General features: G+C 37.4%; 1 protein-coding gene across 6 annotated transcripts; it reads right to left on the bottom strand.

Annotated features, from left to right (window-relative positions):
- Positions 1 to 126: 126 nt before the first annotated feature.
- On the bottom strand, positions 127 to 26,983 carry LOC117034951 (zinc finger protein 850-like). Of its 6 annotated transcripts, none has more exons than XM_033128477.1 (7): positions 26,491 to 26,983; positions 25,516 to 25,575; positions 24,183 to 24,353; positions 12,307 to 12,384; positions 12,016 to 12,142; positions 11,650 to 11,745; positions 127 to 1,516 (listed from the first exon to the last, which is right to left on the bottom strand). In XM_033128477.1, exons 4-7 carry the CDS (start codon positions 12,310 to 12,312, stop codon positions 324 to 326), a joined length of 1,422 nt encoding a protein of 473 aa, XP_032984368.1. In that variant the 5' UTR covers positions 12,313 to 12,384; positions 24,183 to 24,353; positions 25,516 to 25,575; positions 26,491 to 26,983; the 3' UTR covers positions 127 to 323. The 6 variants fall into 6 exon arrangements, with proteins under 6 accessions (XP_032984368.1, XP_032984366.1, XP_032984369.1 ...); XM_033128475.1 differs by having other exon boundaries at positions 24,183 to 24,309; XM_033128478.1 differs by having other exon boundaries at positions 12,016 to 12,139; positions 24,183 to 24,309.
- Positions 26,984 to 27,755: the final 772 nt, after the last annotated feature.

Raw genomic sequence — 27,755 nt, 5'->3', positions numbered from 1 at the left:
ATAAATACTATCAACAGTTTACCAATTAACAAATTTAAGCACAGAGAGAAGTTAAATAATTTCCTCATGTCACATTATAGTAAATAGTAGCCTTTTCTCATTCACATTTTCTAGTATGAATTTGTAGAATTTTAACAAGGTTTGAATCATGATAGAAACTATTCTACGTTATCAATTTTTTTCAGCATTAAATTTTCTGATTCTGAATAAACTGAGTATTAGGTCAAAGGCATTGCCACATTTATTGTATTTTATTCTAGCATGAAATCTGATGATCTTGATCTGTAACAGATAAATGGCAAGTAAAGGGTTTCCTACATTAATTATGTTAGATTATGAATTCTCTGATGTTGATTAAGGTGTGCAGACTGTCTAAAGGCCTTCTTACATTCCTTACATTCATAGGGTTTCTCACCAGTATGAATGCTATGATGCCGGGTAAGTTCTGAGACACGGATAAAGGCCTTCCCACATTCCTTGCATTTATAGGGTTTCTTGGCAGTATGAATTCGCTGATGTTGAGTAAGTTGTGAGGCACAAAAGAAGGCCCTCCCACATTGTGCACATTCATAGGATTTCTCACCAGTATGAGTTTGGTGATGTTGAAAAAGTTGGGAACCACAAATAAAGGCCTTCCCGCATTCTTTACATTCATAATGTTTCATACCAGGATGAATTCTCTGGTGTTCAGTAAGTTGTGAACTACGAATAAAGGCCATTCCACATTCCCTACATTGATAAGATTTCTCGCCAGAATGAAGTCGCTGATGTTGACCAAGTTGTGAACGCAGTCTAAAGGCCTTCCCACATTCATTACAACCATAGGGTTTCTCACCAGTGTGAATTCTCTGATGTCGCATAAGTTCTGAGCCACAAATAAAAGATTTACTACATTCCTTACATTTATAAGGTTTGTCACCAGTATGAATTCTCTGATGTCGGGTAAGGTGTGCTGATTGTCTAAAGGCCTTTCCACATTCCTGACATTCATAGGGTTTCTCATCTGTATGAATTCTCTGATGTTGAGTAAGATGTGAGCCACGAATAAAAGCTTTTCCACATTCCTTACATTCATAGTGCTTCTCACCAGTATGAATTCTTTGATGTTCAGTAAGATAGGAAAAATTACTAAAGACCTTCCCACATTCCTTACATTTATAAGGTTTCTCACTAATATGAATTCCTTGTTGTTGTATAAGTTCCAAGCCATAAATAATGGTTTTCCCACATTCTTTGAATTTACAGAATTTCTCTCCAGGATAAATTTGCTGATGTAGAATAAGAGATGTCTGCAAGCTGCAAGTTGGCATTTTTTCGTAAGTCATTAATGCTTGCTCCAAAAATCCCTCTTCATTTATCTCTTGCCTCTCAAACTGGCCTTTGCATTCCCAGTCATCTCTGACACTGGAGCCCACAATTCTATGACTTTTTTCCATTATCATCCATTGGGATGTTGTTACTTCACAGATTTCTTTTCGAAGACACAATTCCTTGGTCTTACATCTGAATTCCAAGTCTGAAAGATAACCAGAAAGTAAACACATGGTGTTTCCTCTTTGGGGAGAAATAAAACTTCTATGGTAAAAATGGAGGAAAAACTGAAATTAATGTCCATAAAAAATGAAGATGGTGTACATGGCCTTCAATTTGAAAAAAGAGGTCAAGAGCATAAATACTTAAGAAAGATGAAGAAGGTTGTTAGGAAAACAGGAAAAGTCAGTAGTTTCTATAGTCAGGTATAGATCGAAATCGCCTGACTAGTCTATTTAAAAAATTGGATGTTGGGGCGGCAAGTTAGCTCAGTTGGTTAGAGCGCAGTGCTCTTAACAACAAGGTTGCCGGTTTGATCCCCATTATGGGCCACTGTGAGCTGCGCCCTCCACAACTAGACTGAACCAACTACCTTGACTTGGAGCTGATGGGTCCTTGAAAAACACACTTAAAAATAAATAAATAAAAGTTTAAAAAAATTGGATGTTAATGTACCACCTCACATCAAATAAATATGAATTTACACCAACAGGTCTTAGGTTTCCTATTTTTAATACATTCAACCAGCCAATTCAATGTTGCACAAAATTTAAGAATCCCACGTAGAAGTTTTCAGTGGTTTCCAACTTCACTAAGAATAACATCCAAACTCCTTACCATAGCTTATGAGATCCTTCATAACTTTTCTTTGACATATCTCAATCAAAATCCTATCTTTTCACCACTGTTCATTATGTACCTAATAGTCATCACCTCTGAGCATCTGATATAAGCCAAGCTCTTTACCTTTTCAAAATTTACCCCAGACTGTTCAGTTTGATAGAAATTCTGTGAACTTGGCTCTTTGCACAACTGGATGCATATCATACTATAGTCCCAGGTAAAAAGTTAGTTCCTTAGAAAGTTTGAGCTAGACACCCTATTTAAATTCACTTCCTCATTCTTTCTCATTGCAATTTTCTGGATTTTAGAATTATAAAATCATTTATTTATTCATATGTAATCTTTTATTTTCTTACTGTTAAAACCCGTAATAGGCAGGAACAATGGCTGTTTCACTCAACACAGAATAACCACCATCTTACTAATAAAAGGTGTTTCAAGATTGTTTAATGAATGAATCACTGGATTAATGAAAGGGGATTATTACAGGGATAAAGGAAAATATTATACAAATATGAAACTAGGAAAGGTACTTAAGAATTATAATAATCATTTGTGCTCATAATTATAGCATAGTTCTAAATATTTGTCCCTGATTTTAATCTCTCCCACTCACTGAAAAGATAATATATGCTTTTTACTTTATCACTTCCCTCAGAGACTAAAACAAAATCACAACCAAAGCTAGATTATTAAATTATTCAAATGGGAAATACTATATATATTGAACAACCCATCTATCCAATTGTTTCTCCATTTACACATATACCTCTACCAATGCTCACTGCCATTTATGTATAGTCCTATGTTTTCTGTTTCCCTATTTCAACCACTGTACTGAGGTGCCTCTTCTTTTAACCTTCACTTGAATTTGTAGTATTACTCAACCTTCCTTCCAATACATGATCTATTTTGTTCCTCCAGGCCCTTCTTCAGGTCCTCCCTTCCACTCCTGTCTGTTCAAGACCACTTTATTTGTACTTGCCAGAAAACTGTATTTTTCCCCAGGCATTACAGCAGGTTTGAAGCATAATAAAAGAGCTATGTAATGTTAAGCAAAGGGACTTGAGAATGTTGGAAGTCTAGGATCACCAACTATTTGGTAGAATAAGTCTGGATACACTGGAACACTAGGAACTCTATAGCAAAGAGTATACTGGATGTACGTTGCAGGGAATCATAGAGAATGGAAATCTAGATAATGGAACAGACTGAGAATACTGAGTGAGTATAAAATGACTACAACACAAATACTCCTGTAACTACAGTATGGTATGTTTTGTGGTTCCAATTAAACTATCAATTGGTGCAAATGCTATAAAGACTGTTCTTGAAATAATACAGAAGGAAACTCGGGCAAAGTCTCTAAGAATGAATGATTTGACAGTAAAGGCTGAGACAGATTCAGAATAAAATAAAGTGTAGTAATAAGAGTTAGTGAGAATACAGGATTCAGAAAGACCAGCATTTCAGACCCCAGTTCTGTTGATGATTACCTTTCTGTTACGCACAAATTACTTTTACCTACCTCAATCATCATTTCTGTGTATAATAATAGATATAGAAATATCTATTCCCAGAGCTTGGGAAGATTAGGAATAGTCTTTGTAAAGTGGCTGGCATAAAGAGCTCAAGAAGTGGTTATTACTATCATTCTTATTACTATGGAAGAAGATTCGGGGGAGAAAGGGAGGATAGGACTGAGCAAGGAAAATGATATTAAGTTGTCCTGCGCCTGAACTGCTTTTCATAGAATAGTCTATCAGAAAGAAGACAAGTATGAAAAGGATGAGGTATGAAGAGAAAAACAAAACCACAAACAGACCTCCAAAACTCAAGCAGAAAAATAGGAATTATACTAGAGTCACCATCTTGTTCATGCTCCAATGATTTGCAATGTTAATTTCACTCTCAGTTATATTCCTGATGGCCTTACCTAGCTTAAATTCCACAGTCAATCATTATATCTATTACCTTGCATTCATCTCCCCAACCATGATTAAATCCAATTCTGCCTATTGCTCTTCTCCACCTGAGTAGTTGAACATAGCTGGTAAAAAATACTCACATTGACTATTTTCACTAAACATTTATAAGCACACAACTCAAAAGACCCTCAGCATTTCCCGTCATAACCTAAGTTTTTATTCTTCCACTCTGGGAAAATTTTCCCTACCTTGTCTCTCTCCTAAAATCTCAAAACTATCTCATGGCTGATGTCCATACTGATTATATCACTGAGAGAAAAAAAGTAAGAATGAGAGAATTTTCTCTTATCTAATCAGTCAATCAACCTGTACATAAATTCCAATAATCTGTTTCCTCTGCTGACAAAATGCTCTTCTCCAAGGCCAATACCTCTACTGGGAACTGAAGAATATCTTTTCTGATACAACCTTTTCTCGCATATGCTTCTGCAGTTGCCACCCCGTCTCCTTCTCAAAGAATTTTTCCTGCTCTCCTGTTTTGGTCCCATCAGCATACAAAGACACTCTAATCTAGTCTCCTTTAAAGCGTACACACACACACAACTTCCTTGATCCTAGGACCCACCTTTGCAGCTACCGATCATTTCTTTGTCCTGTTTTACAAAATTTCACACTACATTAAGTCCTCACTTAATGTCATAGATAGATAGGTTCTATCTATGGTTCTATTCAACTTTAAGGAAACTGACATATAACAAAACCAATTTCATCATAGGCTAATAAACAAGAGTTAAGTTCCTACAACAGTACAACAAAATGACATTATTCAAGGACCTGCTATAGTTAGTTCCCCTCATCATCCACACATTGTCTCACTTCCTATTTGTTTGCATGAAAATAGTTTGTCCCAGAAAAAGGAAACTTATGAGAGTGGAAAAAAACCAATATAATGGAGTCCCATATAGTTTGAGTGGTGGGGTTATTAAGATTTTGTAGCCTTTTGGCCTAATCTAGAATCTTCTTTGTATTTTCTTTAATCTGTCCACTGGTATTTACATACAAGGTTGGACAATTAAGTTGGTGAACTCATCCTAGAAAAAGTGCTAACATACGTCATTGCTGAATATCACTACGGTCACCGTTGAAGTACTCCCCTTGGGAAGCTGGCACCGACACCAGCGCCTAGTCCGCCCTTCGAAGCAATTTTGGAACTCTTTTTCTGGAATGGCCATCAGAGCTGTCATCGTATTACCCTTGATGTCCTGAATGTCATCAAAATGTCTTCCTTTCAATATTTCCTTTATCTTCGGATAAAGAAAGAAGTCAATGGGGGCCAGATCAGGTGAGTAGGGAGGGTGTTCCAATACAGTGATTTGTTTACTGGCTAAAAAGTCCCTCAGATAGCGCTGTTTGAGCTGGTGAATTGTCATGATGCAAGAGCCATCAATTGTTGGCGAAAAGTTCAGGTCGTCTAACTTTTTCATGCAGCCTTTTCAGCACTTCCAAATAGTAAACTTGGTTAACTGTTTGTCCAATTGGTACAAATTCATACTGAATAATCCCTCTGATATCAAAAAAGGTTAGCAACACTGTTGCAGCAAGTTCACAAACTTCATTGTCAGACCTCGTAGTTAACGTGCAATTTGAATTCAAAATAACCCTTCTAATTCATACTCAGGACTACAGAGTTTGTACTTAATATTATCAATCTTATATTTGTATTTCCTTTATCTCATACTGAAAGTCGGTTTTCAAAGACTCCACCTAAATTGCTCATTTATTTTATTCCACACTACATACACAACATTCTCAGGAAAACAATACCAACAACGCTACCACTAATATTATTACTAAAAACAATGTAAAGGGGAATTTTTCTATAGTTCTTTTGTCTTTAGGATATATAACCACTGGGTACTCATTTAGATTAAATTGTTTCACTTCTCTTTTGGTTTCAGGGATTTTTCTGAATTTAATTTTATCATTGTGTAAGTTATTTATATAGCTTCCAACTCAAATCTACAAAACAAAGTATAGTCAGAGAAGTCCTCTTCATCCTACTCCTTTCCCTCCCTTGTAGATAACAACTGAAAAAAACTTCTAAAAAATTATAATATCCTTCCTGTTTTAGATAAATAGCAGCATATTTTAGTATAATCAGCGTTTGGCCTTAGTGCTATCATTTTGATTTATGACACATAAACACTCGAAAATGCACATCCATATATTTTATAGTCTTTCACTATGTAGACTATTTTACTTATTCCCTATTTTGAGGTATATCTTTTCATATTTAATCAAATTTACATTTTTGATCGTATGGTCTTTTATATCCTAATAAACTTATGTAATACCTGTCTCTCTCTCTTGCTCGTTTTGCTGTTTTTTCACTGGTTTTCTATTATGAAAAATATTGGAAGTAACTACTAACCTCTTTTCTCTCTCCCCAGCTTCTGATTTGAAATACTTGCTCCCCATTAATACCTATACCGTAATTTGCAAGTTTATTATACTTTTCATATACTCTATACATTCTCACCCTACTTTTTTGAGAATTACACTATATCTAAGCTATGTTCTCTCCCTTAATGCCACGAGTTGATATTTTATATGTATGTTATTATATATTTAATGCTCACCAACAGTCTCTACTAAGTTGATGTGTCTCTATTTTGGTTTACTGAAGCTCATTTTCTGGTGGATTCATCAGGAAAAAGGGGAATAATATTCCCTGATGCTGGATATATTAAACAATTTGACTAGATGTAAAATTCTTAGCTCAAAATTTATATCTTTGTATAACTTCAATAGAAAAATATACATTGTCTTCTGGAATAAAGTTCCTGTAAAAAGACCAGATGACAATATGATTTTCCTTTCCTTATAAGTAGCCTGGATGCCAAAGGTATGATTTTCTGGGCACATGGTGAACTGTTGCAAAACATAATTCCAATTCTTTTGTTCTTAATTTTAGTAGTTATCTTGAATCATTTCTGGTGATTGTAGCTCCATTGCACCCTTACTGGAACTCTTAATGAAGATGTTAGATTTCCGTTGCCTATTTTCTATATTTTAAAGATATAACTAAAGTATATATAAAGTATATACAGGGGGTGCCAAAAAAATGTATACACATTTTAAGAAAGGAAAAACTTGTATTAAAATTGTAATACTCAATATATATTGATAACAAAAGATGAATACAAGTCATGTTTGACTTCTGAAATTACAAGAGGTGCTCAAAGTGGTTACCACCAGTGTAACTTAATACAGTTTTTTCCTTTCTTAAAATGTGTATACATTTCTTTGGCACTTTCTGTATAAAAGTTGATGCCAATAATACTGAAACTTGACTCATGATCAAACAGAAAACCAGAATTCTACCATACCCACTAAAGTTAATAAATTAGTAGATAAAAACTTTGCACTAGGCTTAAAAATAAAAATTTAAAAAAAAAGCTGAGCAGACACCAGTGGCCACACACTACAGGTAAAGAGACTACAGAATTAGTCCGGACAAGTCACTAAACAAATTTTAAAATAAAAGAGCAATAATAACAACTCCTGGAGGGATCACAGTTGCTATATTATCTGAAATGTCCCATTTTCAACAAAAATCGTTAAACATTCAAAGAAACAGTAAATGGGACCCATTGATGTAGGGTGGGGGGAAAGCAATCAATAGAAACTGTCTCTCAGGAAGCCCAGAAGAATATTTCAAAGCCACAAAACAAGTCTTGATAAATTTGAAAACACTGAAATTATACTAAGTATCTTTTCTAATCACAATGAAATGAAATTAAAAATCAATAAATCAAGACATCAAGAGCTAAAACTATAAAACTCTTAGAAGAAAATAGAGAAAAAGCTTTACCACATTGAATTTGGCAGTGATATCTTGGCTATGACATCAAAAGTCATATAACAAAAGAAAATTAGATAAATTGGACTTCATCAAATTTAAAATTTTGTACACCAAGGACACTATGCTATCTATGACCTAAATGTTTGTATCCCCCAAAAAAATTCATTTTGAAATCCCAGTGCCCAATCTCATGATATTAGAAGGTGGGGATTTGGGAGCTGGTTAGACATGACGGTGGAGGCCTTGTGAATGAGATTACTGCCTTAGAAAAGAGGCTCCAGAGAGCTCCCTAACCCTCCTACCACAGGAGGACAAAATAAGAAAGCACGTGCTATGAAACAAGAAGAGAGCATGCTAGCACCATGATCTTGAACTTCTAGCCTCCAGAATTGTGAGAAATAAATGTTGTTGTTTAGAAGCTATCCGTCTATGGTATTATTTTGTCATAGAAGCCCAAACGGACTAAGACACACCATTAATAGAGTAAAAAGGATACCCATAGAATGGAAGAAAATATTTGCAAATCACGTATCCAATAAGGGATTATACATCCAGAATATATAAAGAACTCCTACAACTGAACAACAGAAAAAATAAACCATTCAATTTTAGAATGGCAAAGGACTTGAATAGACATTTCTCCAAAGATGTATGAATGGCTAATAAGCACATGAAGAGGCTCAAGATCACTAATCATTAGGGAAATAAATGCAAATCCAAACCACAGTGAGAGACTACCTCACACCCATTAGGATGGCTATTATTTAAAAAATAAATAAATAACAAATATTGGTAAGAGTGTGGAGAAATCGAAAACGTTGTGTATTGCTGGTGGGAATACAAAATGGTGTACTCAGTGTGGTATGGCAGTTCCTCAAAAAATCCAGCAATTCCACTTCTGGGTATATACCCAAAAACTTAAATGCAAGGACTCAAAGAGATACCTGTACACACATGTTCTTAGCAGCATTATTCACAATAGCCAAACGATGGAAGCAACCGAAGTTTCCATCGATGGATAAATGGATAAACAAAATGTGGTAAATGCATATCATGGAATATTACTTGGCCTTACAAAGGAAATTCTGACACATGCTACAACATGGATGAAACTTGAGGACACATTAAGTGAAATAAGCCATACACAAAAGCACGAACGTGGGATTCAACTCATATGACTATAACTAGAGTACTGAAATTCAGAGATAGAAAGCAAAATGCTGTTTCTACTGAGGGGAGAAAGGAATTGGGAGCTATTATTTAATGAGGATATAGTGTCATTTGGGGAAGATGAAAAAGCTCTAGAAATGAATATGGCGATGGTTGCACAACAATGTGAATGTACTTAATGCCACTGAATTTACACTCAAAAAAATTAAGATAGTAATAAATTTAGTTATTTATATTTTATCACAATTGTAATAAATAACTTCTAAAAATTAATTATTAAGAAAATAAACCTTAACGTAGTGGAAAAGATGGCAAAATTCACATAAAAATAGCACAAATAGCAAATATACTTTTGAAAAAATGTTCAGCTTAATTAATAAACACGAGGAAAATACAGAATTTTACATTCACTATTATGTCGTAAAGATTAACTTTCTGTAAAGGAGGTTTGGCCTTTGTCCTGGCTCCTGGGAGGTAACCACTGAAGCCTTCGAATTTCCCAAGTGATAGGAGTGTCTTTGTTACTCACACAGGGGCCCTTAGACCACACCTGACAGTTTGTTAACTCAGTGACTCCCAGTGGGGGCTGCCCACGCAGAAAGATGAATTATATGCTTAGAGGGTTGTGTCTTGGGTCAGATTAATTCAGCCTCCATAGAAGGGGAGGGAGCTGGATGTTAAGTTCAGCCACATGGGCAATAACTCAATCAATCATGCCTATGTAATGAAGCTTCGATTAAAAACTTTAGACACATCCTGGGTTGGCAAAGCATATCGTCACACATCAATGACAGGAGGGCAATGCATCCCGGAAGACATGGAAACTTCACGTGTGAATCCTCCCAGATTCTGCCCTGTGTCTCTTCCTTTGACTGGTTCTAACCCTTTTGCTAGTATTCTTATGCTATAGTAAAACTAATCATAACATAGTGTTTTCCCGAGTTGCCGGAGTTGTTCTGGTAAATTATCAAATTTGAGGGATTCCATGAAGATCTCCAAATTTGTAGCCAGCTGATCTGAAATGAGAGTGACCTTGTGGACCCTTGTGGAACTTTCAGCTGGTATCAAAAGCCTGGGGCAAATTTGGCAATCTGGAGGACTGTGCCCATAACCTTGAGTTTGGCTAACTCTGGGCAACTATACTGGCACAAATTTTAAAGTATAATTATAAATCCTAAGTGCAAATGAGGAAATGCATCAAAGAAAACTCATGCTGGAAGAGCAAAGTAATACTACTTTCAAGAATAATTTAGCATTATCTTGAAAAGCTGAACATTTATATGCCCTATAAACTAGAAATTCCACTTTTAGGTATTGATCCTAGAGAAATTTATACTTATAAGCAATATAAAGATTTACAAGAATATTCATGGCCAATTTAGTCCAAAAGAAGCCAAATTCCACTGAACCAAAGAACAGATACATAAATTGTGGTACATTCACATAATAGGATAATATACTACAATGAAAATTAATGAACTATAGCTACATGCAAAAACATGGATGAATCCTGTAACAATCATATTTAGTGAAAAAAATCAGATCAAAGAATGCTCCATATAATACAAAACCATTTTTATAATATTCAATAACAAAAAAACCCCCTAGAGACTGGAGAAGGTCCAAGATGGTGGATTAGATAAATGCTATGCCTACTGCATCCCAGAATCACACCAAAATTACAAATAAATTATAGAACAATCAACCTCAAGAATCAACTGAACACTAGCTGAACTAAAGAGGCCACATCAGGACTGGTAGAAGGTGGGGGATATGTAAAATGGGCTGACCCCAAACCCACAGATAGTGGCTGAACCAGGAGGGGCATCTCGGTAGCAGAGACCCCCTGAAGAGGGAGAAGGTCACAACCCCACACCAGACTCACCAGCCCAGAAGTCCTGTGCCAGGACAAACCAAACAGAAACAAACTCACAGATACAGAAAACGTTTTGAGGGTTGCCAGTTGGGAAGAGGGTTGGGAGATGGGTGAAAAAGGGAAGGAATGAAGATGTGCAAATTGCCAGTTATGAAAACAGTCACAAGGATGTAAATAAAATACAGCATAGGGAATAAAGTTAATAATATTGTAATAACTACCCATGGTGTCAGATGGGTATTAGACTTATCGGGGTGATCACTTTGTAAGTTATATAAATGTCTAATCACTATGTTGTACAGCTGAAAGTAATGTAATATTGTATGCAAACTGTAATTAAAAAATAAAAAATTATCTAAAAAAGAAAAAAAATTTTAAAGGAAAAGAAGTGGATCCAAGTTATGTGAAATAGGATGTATCCTCAAGGGCTTTGAAAAGGGAGGGAATTATGACAGGTAAGAAACACAGAGTACATATGGGGTAAAAGGGAGGGTCTTTACCTTTTTCCATGTCTCTTAGGCCTTTTCTCCACAACCCTTTGATGGGCCTTCTAGGAAGAGATTTCTCAATCATTAACTTGAAGGTGCTGTCTCCCTCACCAGCTGGGTTCTTAACTGCAGTGCCTTTCCCCATGTGTTCGTTCAATCCTTACTCACCTGGGCACCATCCTCTTGCCATGTTCCTCGAAACCATCCAGGGCTCTTTCTCTTGCTCCAAAAAGGAAATCACATCAGGCTTAGAAATAGAGAGTCCTATTTTTTTAAGAGAAAAAAAAAAAAGACATACTCATGCTGTTTCCTGAATTTAAACCCAGTCCTTAAGAAAACAGGCTATTACATAAAGAATAAGATGAATGTGTAAAGATCTAAAGCGTGGAGAAGATAAAGGTATAACAAAGAGCTCCCCATCTCCTAATCTACAAAGCACAGAATAATTCTCCAGGAAATAGAAATCCACCCAGACAATGAAAAGATACTTGTACATCCAAAATTCACAAGCTATTAGGGGGTAGATATCCTTACCTAGTAAGACTAGATGGCTGTAGTTCTCCATCATCACGTCTCTGTACAAGGCCCTCTGAGCAGGGTCCAGATAGTCCCACTCCTCCTGAGAGAAGTCTATAGCCACATCCCTGAAAGTCATTAACTGCTGAAACGACAAAACCATGTAGTACTGTTAGAATTAAAGGAAATGTTTTCAAGACAAAAGAAGACATAGAAAAGGGCACTGAGGGATGGAGAAAACACACTGAGCAAATGGGCTAGGCCAGAGATGGGGCAGAGAAAAAAATTACCATAATTAGATCAAAGTACCTCCATCTTAAATACTCCTGTTGCTGAAGACAAACCTTCTTCATATAATGAGACATTCCCATTATCCCATGGCTAGGGCTAAGAAAAAATAAAACACATTTATTTAGTTTCCCAAATTAATGAAATAAAGTAGAAAAATACTCAACAACCTGTAGGCCTAGCACATTACTATTTATTTTAATGATCATTAATGACTTACCAATATTTTTATTGGGGAAATTTTCAAACACATAGCAAAGTTGAGAGAATTTTATAGTGAACATCTGATATGCTAATTACTTACAATAAATTCTTAAATGTGAGCTCCTCCATTCACTTTTTTCTTACTTCCTAAAGGAAGGTATAATCTTTCTAAAATATTTATCAAACAAACAAGCAAAACCTCTATTGCACAAAACAGGACTTTGGTATAATTAAAATGTACACTAAATACTAAGGATCTTCATTGTTAGACAAAATCATGAGCATTTTTCCTTATAATGCAAGTTCTTTAATAAACTTTTTCTAACTGCTTCTATCGTTCATCTTAAGGAAAGCAAGATGTAACCATTCCATTATTCTAGATATTTAGATTGAACAAGATCTCTGAGTTCCTTTACAGCTTTGAAAGTCTACAATTCTCAACAACTTATGCATCTGGCTAATTTTACTTTTTAAATAGTTCAAAACTAAAAAAAAAAAACACCTAACAGTATATCGTTTAGGGATATACAGTAAAACAATTATGAAAAGCAAGAGCACAACGACTACAAAATTTTCTTTACAGGTTACCTTTCTGAGGGAAGGAAGGGTGCAAAAGCGTGTTCACTAGTCCTTCCTACACTAGGTGTTAGGTACATGAGTGTTTTATTACTCTTTTGTAATATGAAATACTTCATGTCTTTTTTTTTAAAGGGGAACTCAAAAATTAAGGAAAAATAAGCAGGCTTGTGAAGATCAATTATCCCACTTAAGAATCATTTCCACTTCATTAAACAATTCCGATAAACGGAAGCTCTAGCATTTCCCTCAGTGGAGTGTATTTAGGCTCCATCATAGAACATTGCACACAAATGTGAGTGCTGTTAGAGAAGAGCAGGGCACTAAGGGACGAGACCGCTGCTGAGCACCACTCCCTCCCTGATTGAATGGGAGGGTATGGGACGAATTGATAATAGAGTTCAGTTGGGCAAGAAAGTTTCTAGATAAAGAAAATAAACGCTCAGGGGTGGCTGGATGGTTCAGTTGGTTACAGCACAAGCTCTTAACAACAAGGTTGCTGGTTCAATTCCCGCATGGGATAGTGGGCTGTGCCCCCTGCAACTAAGATTGAAAACAGGGAAGGGACTTGGAGCTGAGCTGCGCCCTCCACAACTAGATTGAAGGACAACTACTTGACTTGGAGCTGATGGGCCCTAGAAAAACACACTGTTCCCCAATTAAAAAATAAATAAATAAATAAATAAATAAATGTTCATGCAAATGACAGAAAACAGACACTACATTTCAATAAAGTAAATAAGTCATGGTGATGTAACAGTACAGCGTGGTGACTACAGTTGAAATACTGTATTGCAGACTAGCAGCATGGCAGCGTGAGGGAGTCTCTCCCTTTGAAGTTACAAGTTGGACAGCTATAATTCAACAAAGGATTCTCTGCTCAACACACAAACATGTCTGAGAGATCCACGCATTGAGATAACCATAGGGGGTAGATCAGAGCGAACAGGGCAGACAGGATGGGAGGGTGAAGGGAAGGGCAAAGGCTGGAACCCCAGACACAGCCCAGCACTTAACACAACCCCAGCAGAGGCAACAGGAGGGGGGGTTGGGGTGCACCCCGCAAGGGGCAATCCCGAGGGGCAGAGCCAGCAATCGAGCCTGGGTGGCTGGTATACACTGAACCTGGGCCCAGGGTCAGGGGCAGAGCAGCGGTGCAGAGTCCTAGCATTCCACAGCCTGCCAGCACCAGGCAAACTATTTCCCAGACGCAGGTACCTGCCCACCCTATCCCCCTGTGACCCACCCAGAAGTAAAATCCTCACTCGGCAGATGGTGAAAGGGCTGAAAAAAGTTTCCAGCCTAACTGTATTCAGTGGCTAAACCCACTGGAGAGAACAGAACCGTGGATGTGGGAACCCACTTCCCCCCATCCACCCCTCCCCCACCCACAGTGGGGCAGCCTGGCAGAGGCAGCGGTCAACTAAGAGAGCAACTCTGCCAGCAGCTTCTGTATACAGGAAGGCAGCGCCAGGAACACAAAAGAGACTCATAGCCTACCACTTCCAATCCACAGGAGTGGTGCCCCAAGACTAAGGCTACAGGGGCATAAAGGGCACGCCCGCCTCCTCCAAGAATATGGAGCATTTTCCACAGCCAAGGCAACACCACCCCACAGAGAATCCCTGGCAGTGCAAGTAAGAGAAAATAAAAACTTGTATTTCAGCGCCACCTTCTGAAAAATAAAAAAAAAAGACCTCTACTTATCAACCTAAACTAGTGACATGTCACATACTTTGGAAAAAAGTAGATTTCATCCCATAAATGGCTAGGTAGAGAAATGACCAATCAAATACCATGAATAATCGAGGTAACAAGGCAACTCAGAAAGAAAATGAAAACCTCCAGAAAATAAACTTGAAGACATTGAAGTATGTGATTTAAATGACAGAGAATTCAAGATTGTAGTTTTGAAAAAACTCAATGAAATACAAGAAAACTCAGAAAAGCAGTTTAATGAACTCAAAAATAAAATCAACAAAGGAGTACCTTACCAAAAAGATTAAAACTATAAAAAAGAATCAAACAGAAATTCTGGAGCTGAAAAATGCAATTAAAGAGATGGAGAATGAACTGGTGAGCTTAAGAAATAGAGCAGACCAGATGGAGGAAGAATTCATGATATTAGAGTTATAGAAATGACTCAGATGGAAGAAGCGAGAGATTTGAGAGTAAAAAAAAAAAGTGGAAGAACTCTACAAGAACCTGACTCTATCAGAAAGAGCAATATAAGAATAATGGGCGTACCAGAAGGAGAAGAGAGGGTGAAGTGAACAGAAAGCCTATTCAAACAAACAGTAGACAAGAACACCCCAAACCTATGGAAAGAACTGTATTCTAGAATCCAAGAAGCAAACAGAAGACCTAACTATCTCTCCATAAAGGCCTTCTCCAAGGTACATTATACCAAAACTGTCAAAAGTTAATGACAAAGAAAGAACTCAAGGCAGCCAGGGAAAAGAAGATGGTAACCTATAAAGGAAATCCCATTAGATTTTCATCAGATTTTTAAGCAAACACCCTATAAGCTAAGAGAGAATAGAATCAAATATTCAAATTATTGACAGAGAAAAATCACCAGCCATGAATAACATATCCACAAAAGTTATCCTTTAGATATGAAGGAAAAATAAAGGCTTTTCCAGACATCCAGAAGCTAAGGAAAATTACTATCTGTATTACAAGAAATACTTAAAGGTACTCTTGTACCTGAAACAAAAAGACAAAAGGATACAACACTGTGAGTAAAATGACTAAAAGACAAAAGCAGGAAATTACAACCCTTGATTTCACAATAGGTTATTAAATAAATGACAAAGGAGGTAAAAATATTAATTAAAAAAAGACAAGAGCTACTGCAATTTGTAAATTAATGCACACCGTAAATCGGAATAATTTGTGACAATAAAACACAAAAGGAAAGGGGGAAAAGGACTGGACTTACACAAGTGAATAGAGATAAGATGCAATCAGAAGAAAAAGGACTACTTTATATATGTTCTTTTACATAAACCTAATGGTAACCACAGACAAAAATCTAGTACTGAGACACATAACATAAAAGAGAAAATGGAGGGAAAAATCATAGAATACCACCAAGCTAAAATAACAAAAACACAAGGGAAAAGAAACAATGGAGACACAGAACTACCAGAAAACAAAAGATAAAATCGCTATAGGAAATCCTCATATATCAATAATGACTCTAAGTGTAAATAGGCTGAACTAACCAATTAAATGGCAGAGTAGCAGGATGGATCAAGAAACAAAACTCAACTATGGGCTGCCTTCAAGAGGTAGATCTCAGCTGCAAAGACAAACAAGACTCAAAGTAAAGGGGTGGAATATGATACTCCAAGAAAATGGCATCCAGAGAAGGGCGGGTGTAGCCATCCTTATATCAGACAAAATAGATAAAAAATAGTAATAAGAGACAAAGATGGCTATTTTATGATAAATGGGGCAATACATCAAGAAGACAAAACACATATTAATATATATGCACCCAACCTGAGAGCACCAAAATACATAAAGCAACTACCAACAGAACTAAAGGGAGAAACTGACAAAACCACAATTATAGTAGGGGACCTAAATACCCCATTTACATCAATGGATAGGTCATCCAAAGAGAAAATCAATGAGGAAATATCATCCTTAAATGACCCATTAGGCCAAATGGACATAATCAATATTTACAGAGCTTTTCATCCCAGAATGCCAGAATACAGTGCACATGGAACATTCTCAAGGATAGACCATACATTGGGAAACAAAACTCAGCCTCATCAAATTTTAGAAAACTGAAATCATACCAATCATACCAATACTGACCACAACAATTTGAAACTAGAAATCAACTGCAAAAAGAAAGTAAAAACCACAAATATGTGGAGATTAAACGATGCTACTAGACAGCTACTGGGTCAAAGAAGAAATAAAAGAAGAGATCAAAAGATACACAGAGACAAATGACAATAACAATATGAGATATCAAAATTGGGGATGCAGCAAAAGCTGTAAAAATAGGAAAGTAAAACAGGCCTACCTCTAAAAAACACACAAGAAAAATCTTAAATGAACAACCTAAACATTTTACCTTAAAGAATTAGAAAAAGAAGAACAAATGAAGCCCAAAGTCAGTAGAAGGAAGGAAATAATAAAAATTAGAGCAGAATTAAACTAAACGGAGAACAAAAAGACAATAGAAGAATTAACGCAACAACGAGCTATTTCTTTGAAAAGATTAATAAAATTGACAAACCTCTGGCTAGACTCACTAAAAAAAAAAAAAAATGAGAAAAGACTCAAATAAACAAAATCAGAAATGAAAGAGAAGTTACGATGGACACCACAGAAATACAAAGGACTATACACGAATACTATGAAAGGTTATACAATTCAATCACCTAGAGGAAATGGACAAGTTCTTAGAAATATATAACCTTCCTAGACTGAATCATGAAGAACTGTAAAATCTAAATAGATTGATCAACAGTAAGAAAATTGAAACAGTCATCAAAAAACTCCCCAAAAGTAAAACTCCAGAACCAGACGGCTTCACTAGTGAATTGTACCAAACATTCAAAGAACATTTAATACCTATCCTTCTCTTCCAAAATATTAAAAAGGCAATACTTCCTAACTCTTTATCAGGTCAACATTACCCTGGTACAAAAACCTGGCAAGGACAACACAATAAAAGAAATTTACAGACCAATATCTCTGATGAATATAGATGCAAAAATCCTAAACAAAATACCAGCAAATCAAATACAGCAATGAATTAAAAGAATAATACATCACAATCATGTGGGGTTCATTTCAGAGGTGCAAAGATGGTTCAACATATGCAAATCAATGATACACCACATTAACGAAATAAAGGATAAAAATCGTATGACCATATTAACAGATGCAGAAAAAGCATTTGACAAGATACAACATCTACTTATGATTAAAACACTCAATAAAATGGGTATATTAATAGAATGAAAGTACCTCAACATAATAAAGGCCATATACCTTATGAGAAACCCTCAGCTAAGATTGTATTCAATGGTGAAAAACTAAAAGCTTTTCCTTTAAGATCAGGAACAAGAAAAGGATGTCCTACCACCACTGTTATTCAACGTAGTACTGAAAGTCCTAGCCAGAGCAATCAGGCAAGAGAAAGAAATATAAGACAGGCTGCCGGCTTGCTCAGTGGTTAGAGCGCAGTGCTCATAACACCAGGCTCACAGGTTTGATTCTCACATGGGCCAGTGAGCTGCGCCCTCCACAACTAGATTGAAAACAACAACTTGACATGGAGCTGATGGGTCCTGGAAAAACACACTGTTCCCCAATAAAAATGAAAAGAAACAAAAGGCATCCAAATTGGAAATGAAGATGTCAAATTGTCACTTTTTGCACATGACATAAATTCTCTATATAAAAAACCCCAGACTCCTCCAACAACAATTAGAAATAGTAAACAATACAGTAAAGTTGCAGGATACAAAATCAGTGTATAAAATTCTGTAACATTCCTATATACTAACAATGAAGTACCAGAAAAAGAAATGGAGAAAAGAATTCCATTTGCAATTGCAACAAAAATGATAAAATACCTAGTAATAAACTTAACAAAGGAAGTGAAGGACCTATACACTGAAAACTACAAGACATTGTTTTAAGAAATTGAATTAGATACAGAAATGGAAAGATATTCTGTGTTCATGAATTGGAAGAATCAACATAGTTAAATGGCCATTTTACCTAAAGTAATATATAGATTTAATGCAATCCCATCAAAATCCCAATCACATTTTTCAAAGATTACAACAAAAAAAAATCATCAAATTTGTATGGAATTTCAAAGACCTGGAATAGCCAAAGCAAATCTGAGAAAAAAGAACAAAGCTAGAGGTACCACATTCCCTGATTTCAAATTATACTACAAAGCTACAATAATCAAAACAGTATGATATTGGCAGAAAAACAGACACACAGACCAATGGAACAGAATTGAGAGCTCAGAAATAAACCTACCTATATATGGGCAACTAATTTTTGACAAAGAAACCAAAACATATAATGGAGAAAAAGAAAGCCTCTTCAATAAATGGTGTTGGGAAAATAGGGAAGCCAGATGTAAAAGAATGAATCTAGACTGCTATTTGACACAATATACAAAAATTAACTCGAAATGGATCAAAGACCTAAATATAAGACCTGAAAAAATAAAATACATACAAGAAAACATAACTTATAGACTTTGGTCTCAGAGAGGATTTTACATATGAAGTTGACCCCAAAGGAAAGGAAAGGAAAAGCATAAATAAAGGAATGGGACTACTTCAAACTAAAAAGCTTGTACACAGCAAAAGAAACCATCAACAAAACAAAAAGGCAACCAACCGAATGGAAAAAGATTTTGCAAACAATACCTCTAATAAGGGGCTAATATCCAAAATATATCAAGAACTTATACAACTAAAAAAAAAAAATCCAATTTGAAAAGTGGGCAGAGGACCTAAACACTTTTCCCAAGACATACATATGGCCAACAGATATATGAAAAAATGCTCAACTTCACAAGCTATAAGGGAAATGCAAATCACAACCACAATGAGATTCCACCTCACAGAATGGCTATTATCAATAAGTAATAACAAGTGTTGGAAAGGATGTAGAGAAAAAGGAACCTTCACACACTTCCGGTGGGAATTTAAGTTAGTACAGCCACTATGGAAAACAGTGTGGAGGTTCCTCAAAAAAACCATATGACCCAGAAACCCTCTTCAGATTATCTACCCCCAAAAATTAAAAAAAATTATTCATAAAGAAATATGTACCCCTATGTTCACTGCATTATTATTCATAGTAGCCAACACATGGAAACAACCTAAGTGTCTTCAATGCATGACTGGATAAAGAAGATGTGATACATATATACAGTGGAATACTAGTCAGCCATAAGAAAGGATGAAATACTGACATTTGCAACATGGATGGATCTTGAGAGTATCATGATAAGCAAAATAAGTCAGATGGAAAAGGACAAGAACCATAGGATTTCACTTATATGTAATAGAAAGCAACAAACAAAACAAACTCATAGACACAGACAATAGTACAGTGGTTACCAGAGGGTAAAGGGGTTGAAAAGAGTAAAGGGAGTCAAATATATGGTGATGGAAAGATCCTGGACTTTAGGTGTGAGCACACACTGCAATATACAGATGAATATTATAGAACTGTACACTTGAAACATATAATGGCATTAATCAATGTCACACCAATATATTTAATAAAAAACAATACTGTACTGCATATTTGAAAGTTGCTAAGAGAATAAATAGATCCTAAAAGTTTTCATCACAAGAAAAAAAAAACTTGTAACTATGTACGGTGACATATAAACTAAACTTATTATGGTGATCATTTAGCAGTATATACAAATATCTAATCATTATGTTGGACACCTGAAAGTATCTAATGTCAAATATATCTCAATAAAAAGTTTTTTAAAAAGACACTCTATTTCAAGGGAGAAGAAATAATTTACTTGGAACATACCTTTAAAATTATAAACCTGACTGTGTGCGATGTCAGAGGGGTAGTGGATAGGGGGAGAGGGGTTGTCACTGTGTGAGGGATATAAATGATAAATGTCTAACTGTTACATTGTTTTGTGCACCTGAAACTAATTTAAAAAAGTTAAAAAAAATAAATGAAAAAAAAAAATTATAAACCAGAGTTGTATATATCTAGATTCCTCTTTTGGAAAAGTACAGCACTCCAAGAAAGCAGCTGTGCAGAAGGAAATGACTTCCAGATATGTTCAAAATAACTCCACACTCCTCTTCCAATTTCTTTGCTATGCTGCCTAATACTATCTCCCCGCAACTCTCTCTCTCTCTGATGAGAACTAAAAGGGGTGTATACAAATCCCAGCCCTTCCCTAAACTGGTGGAACCCAAGAACAGCAGGGTGGACCCAGGGCAGATATGCTCCAGCACTGAGACAGGCCTGGGCACCCCTGCAGGAGGGATTCAGGCAGACCACTACACTAATCTCAAGACGTAGATCTGGACCTCAGGTAGGTACGATAACAACATGGCCCCATACAGTTCCCCTTTGCAGGTACAGCCAAGTTTCCTCAAGCAGTTACCCAAGTGACAGCCGAGGTCAAAGGTGGAGTCCTTGGGCTAGAAATCCAATATGCTTGCACATGTTCCACACCTAGACAAAGACTTCCAGAGGCTTCTAGTATATACCAGGCTCAAATATAGAATCACTTGGCTTCTCTCTGCATTATGAACCACCAAGTCTAAGAAGGAGTTGCCCAAAACATGCTAGAGACTGCAGGGCCTTGAGTGCCTGGCCACACAAACTAGATAAAAAGCAAAACAAGAGTATAAATATACTCTTATTAAATAGCCCATGATGGATATGTAGTATGAATGAGAAATAAACCTGCCAGGTTGATACTGATATTTGCGTGCTGTTAACACAGCATGGCCTGGCCTATTCTGACACTGCTACACTAATAAACAATACTAAATTCCCTCTCCATGCCCTCACTGCCTTGGAACACCACACAGATACACTTTACACTTTGTTATAAATGGGATATATACATATGTATGATTGAAAAATATGGTAAATGTTTAAGTGAAAAAATGTATTACAGTAAAAGACATTGCCATTAATCCCCCTCAAAATACTCCCCCTCACTTCGAACACACTTATCCCATCATTCTTGCCACTTTCTGAAGCAGTTCTGGAAGTCCTCTTTCAGGTCTTTACTTCATCCTCCATCACAATGCTCTATGTCACACATCGCTTCTGGTACGGCAATTTCTATCGAATAAAAAAATTATGGTGTGTCGTCATCCACATTATTCACTGGATCTGGCATCGTGTGACTTCTGACTCTTCCCCAAAGTCAAAATGACCATGAAAGAAAAATGTTTTGAATTGATTCAGGAGATTCAGGCAGCCACGACAGCACAACTAAAGACACTCACGAAAGAGAACTTCCAGAACTGCTTCCGAGAGAACGATGGGATAAGTGTGTTCGAAGCAAGGGGGAGTATTTTGAGGGGGATTAATGGCTACGTGTCTTTTACTACAATAAATATTTTTTATTTAAACATTCACCGTATAGTTTGATAACACCTTGTATACATATTATACAAATCAAAACCACAGTGAGATTTCACCTCAAATCTATTACAATAGCTATTATCAAAAATAACAAGTGTTGGTGAGGATGTGGAGAAAAGGGAACCCTTGTACAATATTGATGGGAATGTAAATTCCTGCAGCCACCATGGAAAACAGTATGGAGGTTCCTAACAAATTAAAAATAAAACTAGCATATGATCCAGCAATTCCACTTCTGGGTATTTGTCTAAAGAAAACAAAAACACTAACTCCAAAAGATATCTGTACCCCATACTCACTGCTGCATTATTTACAACAGTCAAGACCTGAAAGCAACCTAAGTATCCATCAATGAATGAATAAAGAAAATGTGATACACACACACACCACTATTATTCAGTCATAAAAAAATAAATCCTGGGGGCCAGCCTAGTGGCTCAGGTGGTTGGGGCTCCATGCTCCTAACTCCGAAGGATGCCGGTTCGATTTCCACATGGGCCAGTGGGCTCTCAACCACAAGGCTGCCAGTTCAACTCCTCGAGTCCCCCGCAAGGGATGGTGGGCTCCGCCCCCTGCAACTAAGATTGATCACGGCACCTTGAACTGAGCTGCCACTGAGCTCCCAGATGGCTCAATTGGTTGGAGCGCGTCCTCTCAACCACAAGGTTGCCCGTTAGTCTCCCGCAAGGGATGGTGGGCTGCGCCCCCTGCGACTAGCAACGGCAACTGGACCTGGAGCTGAGCTGCACCCTCCACAACTAAGACTGAAAGGACAACAACTTGACTTGGAAAAAAGTCCTGGAAGTACACACTGTTCTCCAATAAAGTCCTGTTCCCTTTCCCCAATAAAAAATAAAAAAATAAAAATAAAAGTTAAGTCCTGTTATTTGCAACATGGTGGTTGCCAGAGGTGCAGCGGGTGGAGGGTGGGCGAAACAGTTGAAGGTGGTCAAAAGGTACAAACTTCTGCTTATAAAATAAATATTCCTGGAGATATAATATACAACTTGGTGACTATAGTTAACATAATCAATAATAATGTATATTTGCAAGTTGCTAAGAAATCTTAAAAGTTCTCATCACATGAGGAAAAAATTGTAACTATCTGTGATGATGGATCATAACTAGACTGAGGTGAAAATTTCACAATATATACAAATATTGAATAATTAATTATGTTGTATACCTGAAACTAATATGTTATATGTTGAATTTATCTCATTAAAAAATAATAAGAGCTTTGGAGGGAAAAAAAATAGGATAAGGGTGACAGAAAGTATGTTGGTTCAGATGCTATTTTATATAGGGTTGTCAAGGAAGGTTTTTCCAATTTGGAGACATATGAAGAATGTCTTGACGCACTGAAGGAGTATGTGATGCAGATATCAGGAGTAAGAAAATCCAAGGCAGGGGGATCAGCAAGCTCAAATGCAGAGAGGGCAGAATGAAGTTAAGAGAAAAATTATAGAAGATAAAGTCAGAGAGGTAACAGAGAGCCAGATCACATATGGCTATGTTAAACCACTATAGAAACTTTGGTTTTTATTCTGAGTAAGAAAACAGAAAGTTTTAAGTCAAGGAGTAACATAATCTGACTTACATTTTGGAAAAATTACCTTGGCTGCTGTGTTAAAAGGCATTTTAGACAGGCAGTGAAGGGAGATCAGTTAACAGGCTACTGCAACAGATCAAATGAGAGATGAATGTAGCCTAGACATGGACCAGCTGAACCTTCACATGCAAGGCTTCCAATTTCTGAGTTCCCCCTAACTCACATGGGCACGGGCTTATCCCCTTTCTCTCCACTATCTGGAACTGCCCTCTCGCTCCCAGTAAGTTAAATCTAGTTAGAATTCCAAGCTGTAGATGTTTTATATTTTATAATCTAATTAACTATTGTATTAAGTTTAGAATGTCGAACATTGCCTGTCCATGCTGTCCACCAACAGTGTTTTGATTACCTTATCTCCCGTTTGCTCCTGCCTCATCACCACCCCCACCAGGCAATATGGGAGCACACTGCCGCTGGAGAAGAAAATCTTTGCCACTTCAGAGGCAGTAAGTATTCATGGATGTGGTCATCATCTTCTGGGTGGAAGACAAAAGGCAAAATCCTGTTCTGAGGGATTTCTCTATGGATATGATACAAGAGAAGTAATGGAGCCTAGTTCTACTGATTGAGAATAATTTCCCCCTATTATTCACAATCTGCCTTTTTTAGCATCTCTTTTCCTTTGTGTGAATCTCCAGGGAGCTTCTGAAGAGCTTGACTCTAAGAATTGGTTTGACCTTTACTGAGCTGCAAATTGACAGTTGGGAAGCTTCATCATTCTGAGGACCTCACATTCCTTTGGCCCTTTTACAAAACATTTCTCTTCCTAAAAAAATCGGGGAGAGATTTAAATATAACAATTTCTTGAGTATTTCTACTTATTTTACTGTTACTTAATGTTAGTCATAACAAAAATGTATATGCTCTATCTCAAACATAGTTTTAATTGGCTGCATAAAATGCCATCTTATAGTGGGATTTACTTAAAATTTCCCTATTTATGAAAACTAATTTTGGATATTATCTCAAGGGCTGTCCCAAAGTGTTATACTCTCTACTTTTAGATCTATCCACGGTTCTACCTTTTTTATAACCCTAATGAATATCATTGCAGTCTTCCTTCCAAAAATCCCTCCAGTGATGGAGTCCAAGGATTCCAGGTTGAGAACCCTAATGAGGAAAATTTGAGCATTCAATTCAAAATAGACCTGGAAACTGGTCTAAGTGTTTACTGACAGATTACCTGGCAAATTGGTATAGATTACCTGGTCCTATTGGTATAGAACTTTGATTAAGCCCCCAATTTCATTCCTACTCTGAAAATACTGGCAAAGAGAACAATCCTATCACCTATTTGAACTGAGACTAACAAATACCATCCTATAAATTGCATAGCTTTTAATACTAGGACTGTGATATGTGAAGTTAAATATGCACTAATCTTATTTTCAACAATTCAGTTATGATAAAGGCTTTTATATTTGCCTCACTAGGCCAGCAGAGATCTTAGAAGAGATCTGGCACACAGGAGAAACTGTCAAAATAATAGTAAGATGGAGGGGATACAGAGGAAACTGGATTTTTGGGTCTAACCCCAAGGCTCCCATTATGTATCCAAATGAGCAGTTCTAAGGACAAGGTCTCTTGAATGGGCTTTTGGTCTTTGAGAATTATCAGAACAGGAAAAAAATTATGTTCTGAAAAACAAGAAAGATTTCAGAGAAGAAAAAAACCCAAAGCACCTTGATCATGGCCTTTGTATATTCAATAACCATTCTTTCCTCTTTTTCTTAGTGACAAAACTGTAGAAAGAAGAACAATTTGATGAGATACTTGGCTTTTCTCGGAATCCTCCAGCCCCTCTCCCCCCAAACCTACATACAGAGGAAGGTCAGGAAAAACTGAAGAGTACAGCCCAGTCTAGTTACAGGGTGGGGCTGGAATCTATCATGAGCTCACAGAGTCTCCTAGGTAGAGTGGTGAAGTCATACTTGCACAATTACAACTCCGTCTTCCCCCATGTGAACACATAGTGCTGTACCAAGTCTCCTGGTTACTTAAAATCCCACATAAACACCTAGAGGGCACACAAAGTCCCATTTGCACTACCACAGGTTTTCCTCACACCCACCTACCCATTGCCCCACAGCCAACCTCAATCACACACACACACACACATCATCGGGGTCCCACTAGTTGCACCTGCACAGCCACAGGTGCCAAACACCACATAGTCACAGACTTCCCAACTCCCAGACACACACGTGCTGCACAGTCACACACCCACCACAGGAATACACAGTCCCAACTGCACAATCATCGTCCTTCTGCATCCCCATGCACAATGGCACAGCCGTGCTGGTAATTTTTGGCTACCAGAAATCACACTGCAAAGAACATCAGGGTACGTATCTCCCTGTGTTTATGTATCAGTTTCTCTAAGGCATAATACTAAAAAAAAAAGAAATTTGGGGGTGTTCTTTAGGAAAATCTCTCTATCCAAGTTTGTTGGGAACACACACAGTCACAAGCTCTCCTCTCCATCACCCAGAGTTATCACCACACTCAGTCACAAACACAACTACCACGAAAACAAACAGTAACAATCACCGTCTCTCACACACATGTATCTCCTTTCTTCAACTCGCTCAGGACACGAAAAGACCGGCTCGTCAGCCCGCTCCAGACACGAAAGCCTCCTCAGTTAGACTCCTCACCCTAGTCCTTCCCTAGTTCCGTTCTGGTCCAGACTGGCCAAATTGCTCCGGGTTCCAAAGGCCACGCAGCAGCTAAATCCGCAGAACCAACAATCCCGCCAATCTGAAAAGAGACGGCTGAAATCCCGCGGGACGTAGCGCCGGCCTGCAAAGTACTCTGGGAAATGCAGTCCAGAGGTGGAGACAGGCGTCCGGATTCTTCTGACCTGGCCTTGAGCTCATCTACTGCTTCCCCGCACCAAACAGAACAGCAAGACCCCCACACGGAGCGGCTCCCAGGTGGAGCGCGTCAGCCAGCTAAAGCTGCTAGTGCTACTCATCCCTGGCAGCTTGGCTGTCACCGGTATGCTCAGGACAGGAAGTCCAGTTCGGGCCAGAAGTAGCTTCGACCTGCAGAGCCTATGGGAAATGCAGTCCCCATCAGAAAAGCAGCCCATCAAATATATGGTGATGGAAGGAGAACTGACTCTGGGTGGTGAACACACAATGTGATTTATAGGTGATGTAATACATAATTGTACACCTGAAATCTATGTAACTTTACTAACAACTGTCACCCCTATAAACTTTAAGGAAAAAAAGCAGCCCATCTGGCCATCATGCGAGCTAACTGATACAGCTCCAAGTCTAGTACTTGCCACTGCAACCCATCCCGCCACCCAGGAGATTTCTATAGGTGATAGGTCGTGCTCCGTAGGCAGAGGGGGGATGAAACACTGATCTGACATTTTCATCTTTTTCAGTCGGGTGAGTCCAGGCCTGTGTCTGTGCAGCGCTGAAGGTGAGTGAAGGTGAGACCTGATGTCTCGTTCTGAACCGTATTGAGGAGGTGACAGGGAAGGAATCACACCTTGGATGGTGTGTGTGTGTGTGTGTGTGTGTGTGTGTACGCGCTTGTGTCCTCAGGTGAGGAAAAGGGCCCTGCAGAGGAGAGTCCGAAGATGCTGAGTTGTGACCGTAGGTGTGACTGGGTGTTGTGTATATGTGGATGTGTGTCGTCTATTTGGGAGACCAGAGTTGTGTCTGGTATCAGAAATTAACCTCTGAGCCTCATGTTAGGCATTTGTAAAGTGATAATAAGAGGGCATCTTTCTGGAGCATTAATTTTATATGAAAGTTGACATAAGAAAAAACCTATTATATGTTAAATAACATAAGCTGATTTTTATGTCAAAATAGGTACATTTAATGGATTAGCATGTATATTCAACATGCTTTTAAAGCAAGAGGGAAGATGGCAAAATAATTTGTTATGAGATCTTAGT

The sequence above is a fragment of the Rhinolophus ferrumequinum genome, chromosome 15 (assembly GCF_004115265.2).
Source record: "Rhinolophus ferrumequinum isolate MPI-CBG mRhiFer1 chromosome 15, mRhiFer1_v1.p, whole genome shotgun sequence".
NCBI classification, from domain to species: Eukaryota; Metazoa; Chordata; class Mammalia; order Chiroptera; family Rhinolophidae; genus Rhinolophus; species Rhinolophus ferrumequinum.
Note: the sequence above shows the minus strand (reverse complement) of the source record. Positions and strands in the feature narration are given on the sequence as shown.